The sequence below is a fragment of the Chlorella variabilis genome, assembly GCF_000147415.1.
Source record: "Chlorella variabilis unplaced genomic scaffold CHLNCscaffold_5, whole genome shotgun sequence".
Classification (NCBI taxonomy): Eukaryota; Viridiplantae; Chlorophyta; class Trebouxiophyceae; order Chlorellales; family Chlorellaceae; genus Chlorella; species Chlorella variabilis.
The window spans coordinates 792,188-801,276 of NW_005435083.1; the positions used below are offsets into that span (position 1 = coordinate 792,188).

The following is a 9,089-nucleotide window of genomic DNA, read 5'->3' on the forward strand; positions in this document are numbered from 1 at the left end:
GGGGGGGGGGGGGGGGTCCTTGAGGGCGCACCGCTGATACGCAACGTGACGAGGTTTCTTGAACCTGCAAGCTGACAAGCCCTCCGCTGTAAAGGAATGCACGCAAGGAGCTGGTACAAATCCTGCAACATCAACCAGTAGATCCTGGATAGGTGAATTCCTGGGGAGGGTCCGGCACGCTGATAGCGCTGGCGGCTACTCCTTGCTTCGGGCGGGACAATGGTGTCCTAGCGCTGGCGGCGCCTCGGCGCCTGCCACCCTGTCCCCAATTGGCTCACGTGTGTCATCCTTCTTCCTTATTCTTTCCCTGGCCGCTGGTGCCATTCCTGGGCGGGCAGGGACCCGCACAAAGGAACCCCTCGTTCGAGCGGCCAAGTCGGGGGACACTGAGTCTCAAGGCTCGCTGTTGAGCGTGGATTCAGGGAGTCGGGGACCGCCGGCCGGCGGATGCATGTGCAGGGATGGCATCCACCCGACGGCCGCTTCCAAGCCAGCGGCGGTATGGAAGAAGGGCTCTGATGTTTATACCACTCCTGCTGGCTCTTCTGAGTCATCTGACATCCTGGAAATTGCTCTTTGCGCACAATCTTGCAACACAAAGGTCCACGGGTGAGGGTGACGGCAGACCCTGCCCGGCTGCCGGCTGCCGGCTGGCGCTTGCGTTCTTGCCACGCCCACCACACTCACTTGCTTGGTGCAGAACTCTTCCACTCTGTCCAGCACGAGCTTCGCGTCCAGCGCCCCATTGCGTACGTGCTAGATTATGCCGCTCACGAGGCAGCAGACTACCCGCAGGAGTGCCGGGACCGGTACCATGGCCTGCCCTTTTTGCGCACCATCAACGCCTCCTGGCAGCAGCCGGTATGCAGTCCTCAGGTGCGCACAGCTTTTGTGGCCCGAGTCATGCCAGCTTACGGGGGCTGGCAGTGCGCCCAAGGCGGTGTTCCTTGCTGCAGGCTGCGGGCCCGCTGAACAGCAGCCTCAGCTGCTTCTTCCAGTTCGACGTTTATCCCGAAGCCTACTGCACTGGCGCCAACCTTGCGCTGGATCTCACAAAGTTTGCGGTGGGTGTGTAATGTGGGAGTGAGTTCTTGAGGAAGTACCGCAGATGGCAAGCTTCAGCTGCCTTTGGCTGTGGTACCACGCTGCAGGAAGAGGATGCCGCGCTCCCGCACGAGACCAGCAATAGAAATGAGCAGCAGTTGTTTCAGGAGCACCCTCGTCCGGGCCTGGAAGGGGAGTTGCTGGGTGATTGCCGCCTGAATGCCAACGTCGGCGGCCAGGGCATGTGGCAGGTGGGTTGCAGCTTGGGGCTAAGGGAAGGCCGCCGGTGCACGGCGTGCAGCAGTCTGGGCTTGCCGAGCACTCCAAACATGCATTCACGGGTTGTTTGCGTTTTGAGCCCTGTGCCCTGCACCCCTGGATGGCAACAGGAGAGCTCATTTGGGAAGGGCGGCCAAAAATGGTTGTATCAGAGTTTCAGGTCGACCGCAGGAGGCAAGTTATGCGCGGGCACGGTCACATGCATGTGCTGAAGAGATTGCGACTTTTTTTGGAACCTCTTTTGTCTTGCTCAACTGCAGAATCACAGCAGCCTCGGTGCATCGCATGGATTGACCATCCACTTTATTTTCTAAACGACAAGTATGACTCACTCAACCTCTGGCATGCTCTCGAAGACGTGACACACGCCTTTGAGGCGTACGCTCTCAAGGGCTGGGGGCGGGAGGCGCAGGTGCGTCGTACGGGGCAGCAGGCTCATGTGCATAGGCAGGTTTCATTTGGCACAGGCAGACACCTGCTTGCACCATCAACCCTCCATGATCGTGCTGCCTGGCGGCATCTGCAGGTGGTGGTGCTCGACCAGGCCACACCCGAGAGCGTGTTGGGTCCAACATATTTGGCTGTGTGGCAAAAGGTGTTCTCGCCGCAGCATCCGCCGATCCTTCTTCGAGACCTGGTTGCAGAGAGCAAAGCGCAGCATGGCGGAAGCCTGCCGCCCGGCGCCGCCCTGTGCATGAAAGGTATTTTGTTGATATACTGACGAGCATGGGGGCTCTGGGCTGTACGCGTTTCTTTGCCTCCGTCAGTTATTGGCTACCTTTCACGTTTCCACATGCAGACGTGGTCTTCAGCGTGCACGGCGGCATTTCAGTGCTGTCGCGATCCATCTCATCGTGGACGCCCTGCCGCAATTCCACAATGATGAACGCATTGGTGCACTTCCTTCTGGATGGCCTGCAGCTCACCCATGTCCGTCCCGCAAGCCACGGCTGGTCCTTGCAGGAACAACACCATCAGCAGGACCAACAGCATCAAGGCAACATGTTGCAACAGGATGAGCACCCACGACTACGAGTTGTCTGGGCGCTGCGTTCCAATCGGGCAGGCTATCAGCAGCAGATCTTGGGGGCGCTGCAAAAGCGGCTGCCTGTAGAATCTAATGCCGAGGTGGGGCTGCCAGTGGGTGTGCGTGTGCGCTGTCCTGCGCAGTGTGCACCAGTTGAATAGCACATTGAATTGCTTGCAGTGCATGCACACTGCAGGTGGTGGCTGTAGAATTCGGAGGGCTCAGTATAGAGGAGCAGATTCGGCGGGTGCGGCAAGCTGATGTCCTCGTGGGGTGAGCAGTGGTGGGGGTGAGCAGTTGCCTTGCTGGGCAAGCCAACTGGGTAGGTTGGGGGGGGTAGCAGGCAGCACCGTTGACTGACGGCAGTGCAGGGTGTGGCCACGTCACGGCATTCTCACAACTGAGTGTGTTAGAGTGCCGTGCGTTGCATGCTAAGGGTAGAAAAAAGTGGAGTTTGCAGCCTCCCTGCTGTCGATTGTGCTGCCTGAGCTGGCCAGCACAACAGGATTTCCAAAGCCACCCGTCCACCCTGCCTGCCAATGCAGATACCACGGCGCCGCCCTCACCCTTGCGCTGTTCATGGACCAGCGGTCAGGGCTGGTGGAGGTGGACGAAACCTTTCGGTTGGTTGGTGGTAGTGCTGGTCATGGTAGAGGGTGGTGGCGTAAGGGGAGGTCGGGAGACGGTGCGTCTTGCTGGGTTTGGGTTTGGGCATGCACGGTTAGCCAACATGGCGGCGGCAGCGCTGTGTTCAGTCCCCTCCGTATCCATCCCTTACCCATCCCCCCGCCCCCCTGATGTCCAGGTGTACGTGCTACACCAACTGCGCCATTTGGAGGGACCACCCCTACTCGCTCATCCATGCGCCTGAGCACAGTGGCGATGCAGCACTTGCAGCCAAGGTCGTGGAGGAAGTGCAGACAATGCTTCGACAGGTAGCGGAACGAATAGGAAAACCTGATGTGTAAGCAGCGGCAGCGAAAAAGTTACAACCAGTGTCAGCTGGCGCTCTCCCTCCACTGGTGCGGCTTCCCTGCCACATGCATGGCGCTGCGGCAATGAACGCTGTATTTTGTCAGGCGCTCCAATGTCTTCCAAGCCTGCATTCGATGGACGAGGCAGGTGGTAGGCACGTGCCAGCAGGTGGTGGTAGGCACGGCCCATGTCGCAGAACAGCAACGGATCGGCCTTGCCTCCAGGCTCAGCTGCCAGGCTGCCAGGCTCGGACCCCGGCTTGTCCTCTGCACCGCTGCCGGCGCTGCTGCCCTGCTCAGCCTCTTCTGCTGCACCGCCCTGTGCGGTGCTTCTGCCACTGCTGGTAACATTGCTTGCGCCGGCCCCACTGCTGTTGTCCTTGCCGCTTCGCAGCACCGCCAGCGCCGTGCCCCGACGATGAGGCACAGGACCGCCACGACAGCCAGCCGGGATAGGATCACGCCCTTGCCCTGGGACTGGCCCCTCTTCCGAGCAAGAGCCATGGCCTGTGACTACCCGTGGGGCCGAGGGCAGGGGCTGGGTGAGGGGGCGGGGGGCGGCGACCGCCTCAATGCCGCACCCGCTCTCCTGCTGCTGCTGAGCTGCCACAGGTGCAAGGACCAGCTTGGCCTGCTGTGTACAGCACCACACAGTTGCAGCGCCACACGCGGGGCAGCCTGTCCAACTCAGGCGGCTGCAAAGCAATGCATGTACTTGGTCGGCCTGGTGCAAGACTGGGCCTTTTTCGGCCTCGCTCGGCAACCAAGCCGCCATTCTGTACAAAATTGTGTACGGCATCTGCAAAGCGCCTCTCTCGCGCTGCTCAACTCAGCTGCCTGTACCTCAGCCGCCAGCGCTCTCGAAGCCAACACCACGACGGGTATGAAGGGAAACAAGTTCAAACCCCACCGGGAGACGCCAGCGCTGCCAGCCACCTCCACCGGAAGGCAGAGGAAGCAGGGCATGAAGCGGCGGCGGACGCAGGATGCGGCAGCAGAAGATGCGGGGGTCGAGCCGGCGGCGGCAGCCCTGGGAAGGGAGCCGCCGGCTTCCAAGAAGCAGCGGCAGAAGCAGCAGTGGCATGCCATGCTGCCCGCATTACCCACGGTGGTGCCTCCGGCTCCAAAACCAGGAGCAGACCGTGCAGCATCGGCAGCGACGGCCTCCTGCAACTGGGCAGCGCTCAGATCGGCCATGGAGCAGCAAAATGGCAGGCCACGCTGGCGCAAGAAGCGTTCCGCCGACAGTAGCGTCGAGGCTGCGCAGGACGCCGTGCCTGCCAACCGTCGACCAAACAGCATCGGCGGTGACACTGCACCCACCAAGGTGGTGGCTATGGACTGCGAGATGGTGGGAGTGGGACCCGGCGGGCAGCGGTCTGCGCTGGCCAGGTATGCATAGCAGGCCAACCGCCTTCCTGGCCGTGCTGGTTGCTGTGAGTGTACCGCTGTGGTTGTTACCCATCGGGGCTTGGAGTTCATTCTTTGTTGGCTGCAGAGTGTGCATCCTGAACAGTGCTGGCAATGTGCTGCTTGACCGCTGGGTGCGGCCCAATGAAAAGGTCACGGACTTTCGGACCAAAGTCAGCGGTGTGCGGCCCTCCAATCTCCGCGACGCCCCCGTTTTTGACGAGGTGCAGCGACAGGTGTCAGACCTGCTGAAGGGGCGCATCATCGTAGGGCACGCACTGGAGAATGATTTGGAGGCTCTGCTGCTGAACCACCGCCGCGCAGACGTGCGCGACACGGCCAAGTACCCGCCACTGATGCAGGTGCAGGCAAGCATTGGCTACGGATAGCTGCTGCATAATGCTGTTGGCTCGTTCAGCCAGGTGTGCGCTGATTGTTCCGCATGGGATCCTGCAGGCTCGCACCGGCAAGCTGAAGCCACGTGCGCTGCGGCACCTGGCCACGGAGCAGCTGGGGCTAACCATCCAAGAGGGCGAGCACAGCCCTGTTGAGGACGCAAGAGCGGCCCTGTATCTGTATTTGAAGCATCGGAAGGAGTGGGAAAGAGGGGGGCAGCAGGGGCGGAAGGAGCATCTGCACTCAGCAGCTGCAGCAGTCGGGGCTGGCGGCCTGGGAGAACGCAGCATCGCCGGCAGTAACTAATGTGCAGGCACTGGAAGAGCTCACTCGCAACGACTACCTACGGGCCTGCAGCTCCTCCTTGTTGGAATACCTTAAAAGAAGCCCGCTGTGCTGCATTAGAGGGTTGGACACTCTCTACGATGAGCTCGCTTTGCAAGTCACTCTGGGCTGGGCATGCTGCCCACAGACGCGACTCGGTTCTTTGGCACCACGGCTCGCTCAGCTGGAGGCACCTCGCGGATGTCGTCTGCACAGCGGCGATAGCGAAGAGTCAGCAGGCATGTCTGGGGCATGGCAACCCACGATAGCAGTCAAGCCGTCCTACCTGCACCACCCGTGGTCAGCTGCTTGATTGCGATCCTCAATATGAGGTACGACCTGCAGGAAGGAGCACCGGGGGGCTGCTGGCGTGGGGTGGAGTGATCACGTGGCACTTTGCGCTGGTGAACCTTTTCCTTCCAATCACGACTCGTCAAAGAAAACATGGAGACAACACGCACCAATAGACATGGAGGCAGTATAGGAAGATGAGGAAGCCGTTGAGAATGGCGTGGTGTGGCTGGATGTAGGCGCCCACCACCTCTGCACGCGCCTGCAATTGACAGGTAAGAAACACCACAGCGTTGGGGAGACACTGCATGTGGACATTTCAGTTCAGGTTAAAAGCTTGCAGGACCAAGTACCATCGACTCGAAAAGCGTGCTGCGGATGACAAAGGCGGGGAACATGAACACGCGTGTAGTGAACCAGCTCAGCATAAACACTGCATGGCAGCATTGGGGTGGGGTCAGCAAGATCACAGGAGGCTGCATGGCCATGCCACCGATCACGGGAACACAGCGCACCCACAAAGATGGCGGTGGTGAGGGCCTCATGCTTGGCGTACCGCGCCATCTGCATGGAACAGGACAAGGGTGCCAGGGCTGGGTGGCAGCTCAGATGCATCACTGGAACGACCCGCCCGGCCCACCTTTGCTGCCTCCAGAAAGATGTCATTGCTCTCATGGCAGACGAGCACCATGACTCCCACCCGCGTCAGGCTGCAGGCGGAATGTGGGAGCGGCAGCCGGGTGCGTCGGAAACGAACGGGACTTGCAGTCCTGCTCTCAGCACAGCCATTACGCTCATGCGGCGCACAGCATGCAAGACGAACTGCCTGCCCAACCCATTGACTCAGGGCCATGATCACTTCAGGTAGTAGGAGTAGGCAATAAGCACGATGGTGGCCACGTGGTGCGCAAACACTTCCAGGCGGTCCTTGCGCTTGGTCTCCCACAGGAACAGCATGGGCACCGCCTGCAGGGGGCATCACAGGTGAGCTTTAACCCCATGCCAACGCATGCGACAACCGGCAGTGCCGAAGTAGCAAGCAGCGCACCGTTTGTTCACACCTGCACATAGAAGCCTAGCACCAGGCAATATACGAAGCGCTCGCCGTAGCTGATTGGGACATTGCACGGCCATGAGCATTCTGCCCAGTAGAGCTTGGTGTCATAGAACCAGCTGCATGAGCATCGCATGGTTGGCGTCTGCGTGAGTGAACAGCTGGCACGCCTCATTGAAGAGTATCAGCCAGCACTCACGGCTTGTTCAGGCCGACCAGCAGGAGCACCACGCTGAAGCAGATTTGCACGCCGCACTTGTAGGCCGATTCTGCAGCAGTCTCGAGAATGGTAAAAAGGAAACAGCCCCACAATGGTTCCATCAGGTTGCAGAGCTGCTCGCCGCGGCGCACCTTTGAACTTGTCCAGGGTGTCTAGCTGCTCCTGGCTGACTGCCACATCCGTCTTCTTGGGGTCGCCACGGGGGACGCCCAGCACGCGCGACGCGATAGGCTGCAAGGGGGTGTCAATTGTGGGGACTGTGCGTCGCAGGGCGAAGGGCGCGACTGCAGACAACGAAAGGCACCACAGCTCACCCCATAAACCCGCCGGTCCATGATGTAGCGCATGAGGGGGAAGGCGCAGGCGATGGCCAGGGCCATGACATAGTCGGACGTGCCGCCGCGCAGCAGGCCGGTGCCGCCAAAGGCGCGCGCCAGCAGGCCCTCCACATCCGGCGCGTGCTGCTGCATCCAGAGCGCCCAGGTGGCGGCGGCGCCCATCTCAACTGCGCCCGATTGCTGCTGTTTGCCTGTGAGACGATCAAATTCGTTTCAAGACCAGTGTCGATTCCAGCCGCGATTTCGAGTCACTGGATCCCCAGCACATTCACGATCAAGAGGAATGCCTATGTCCTGAGCTTCGCGCTGCTGGAAACTGTGCTGCCGTACCTCGGCTGCCTCCCAGCTGGCCCTATTTTGATCCAAATCACACGTCTCGCGACTTCTCTTCCTGTGAAGCCCCATAGTCTGGCAGCCTGCGGACCTTCTGAGCGGCAGTCAGGGTTGAGTGCCGCCTGCTATCTGCACGCTCAACCCAATTTGGTTTGGCCCTTGCAAGACGATCACACTCAACCATGCTTGTCCCCCATGCGTGCCTGCAGGTAGCTAGCACCACCCGCCTTGCCCCCGCCCTCCAGCACCACAGACCCGCCTGCGAACAGCTGCTGGGGGCGCCTTGTCAACATGACTCTATCCTCACGCCTTTCAATTGCTGGGCTGGTGAGTGAGTAGATGGAAGCAGTGACTTGCATGCCCATGTGTAACGTGTTCCGCATGATAGAAAGAGTGACCTTGCCGTGCCAGTGTGCAACACCCTGTAGACCTCGCAGTACCTTATTCTGCCTGTTTTGCAGATCGTTTGTGGGACTTTCACGTCGCTTGTCGCCAAAATAGGCAAGAAACAACCGAGCAATGCTGGGAAACTTGTTGTGCACTGCCGGTGCCCACTCCAACCCAGTCCTCGCCTCCGCCGCCGAGGCCCCCTGCAGCCTATGAGCTGGAGGGCCCGGGCCGGGATGGAGCCCCAAAGCACTTTGAGAAGCCGTGGGCCATGACCACAGGTGCGCGGCTGCTGCAGACGGGCTGGGAGATGGGAGGAAGTTGGTGGATCTTTGAAGCCCGCCCCCCCTGTTTCGCCCCGCAGTCATGTTTGTGGGCATGAGCTTCTGCCTGCCACTGGCCTTCTTCCTTGAGCACCGGCAGCGCCAGCGTGCCCAGAAGATGGCAGCAAGTACTGACGCAGCCGAGCCGCTGCTGGCGGGCAATGGGGTGAGCTGCTTTAAGCTGCTGCGTTTGAGTAGAAAGACGCATTGGAGAAACAAAACAATCCAGGCGGCTGGCTTCTTATGCACAGAACTCCCTCCTCCTCCCCCTTCTCCTCCTTCTCCCGGCAGGAGGGCACCCTGCAGGCACCCGGCGCCCAGCACAGCGAGCTAGCCCAGGCGCTCATGCTGTTGATTCCTACTGCCTTTGATCTCATTGCCACGGTGCTCATGAACGTTGGGCTGCTGTCAGGTGGGTAAGCGCATGGGGAAGCAGCAGCGGCTGGCCTTTCTTCTCAGGCAAGCACCTGTGACCACCAGTGCTTGCAGTGACTGCTTCGGTGTACCAGATGATGAGGGGTGCCGAGATGCTGTTTGCGGCGTTGTTTGCCGTCGTCTTCCTGCGTCGCAGGTGTGCTGCTGGTTGCCTGTTTTCTGGTGTGTGTGTGTGTGTGTGTGTGTGTGTGGGGGGGGGGGGGGGGGCTCAACAGGGGCGTCATGCCCCCCTTTTTGTCTTGAAACCCCCCTTT

The 9,089-nt window shown here is 60.5% G+C and overlaps 4 protein-coding genes across 4 annotated transcripts in view; 3 read left to right on the forward strand and 1 right to left on the reverse strand.

Moving 5' to 3' along the window:
- The window catches only part of CHLNCDRAFT_142914 (hypothetical protein), a gene marked incomplete at both ends in the record, with an annotated part of 1,830 nt that extends 754 nt beyond the window's left edge, over nt 1-1,076 (forward strand). Inside the window, 2 exons of the mRNA XM_005849479.1 lie at nt 701-861; nt 957-1,076. Coding sequence (XP_005849541.1) covers nt 701-861; nt 957-1,076 — 281 coding nt within the window. The remainder of the gene's footprint in view (nt 1-700; nt 862-956) is intronic.
- A 3,443-nt stretch (nt 1,077-4,519) lies between these two features.
- CHLNCDRAFT_21343 (hypothetical protein) lies at nt 4,520-5,436 on the forward strand (the record flags this gene model as incomplete). The annotated part of the gene is made up of 3 exons (XM_005849480.1): nt 4,520-4,716; nt 4,823-5,096; nt 5,191-5,436. 3 exons carry the CDS (start codon nt 4,520-4,522, stop codon nt 5,434-5,436), a joined length of 717 nt encoding a protein of 238 aa, XP_005849542.1.
- Nucleotides 5,437-5,573: 137 nt separating this feature from the next.
- Nucleotides 5,574-7,519, reverse strand: CHLNCDRAFT_50975 (hypothetical protein; the record flags this gene model as incomplete). The annotated part of the gene is made up of 11 exons (XM_005849744.1): nt 5,574-5,662; nt 5,741-5,793; nt 5,916-6,007; nt 6,099-6,178; nt 6,261-6,309; nt 6,386-6,455; nt 6,605-6,711; nt 6,807-6,918; nt 6,999-7,068; nt 7,151-7,250; nt 7,334-7,519. The coding sequence occupies 11 exons, from the start codon at nt 7,517-7,519 to the stop codon at nt 5,574-5,576; spliced, it is 1,008 nt and encodes a 335-aa protein (XP_005849806.1).
- Nucleotides 7,520-8,348: 829 nt separating this feature from the next.
- CHLNCDRAFT_142917 (hypothetical protein) overlaps nt 8,349-9,089 on the forward strand; it is a gene marked incomplete at both ends in the record, with an annotated part of 5,006 nt that continues 4,265 nt past the window's right edge. Inside the window, 4 exons of the mRNA XM_005849481.1 lie at nt 8,349-8,358; nt 8,442-8,566; nt 8,692-8,812; nt 8,890-8,971. Of these exons, the coding sequence (XP_005849543.1) occupies nt 8,349-8,358; nt 8,442-8,566; nt 8,692-8,812; nt 8,890-8,971 (338 nt within the window). The remainder of the gene's footprint in view (nt 8,359-8,441; nt 8,567-8,691; nt 8,813-8,889; nt 8,972-9,089) is intronic.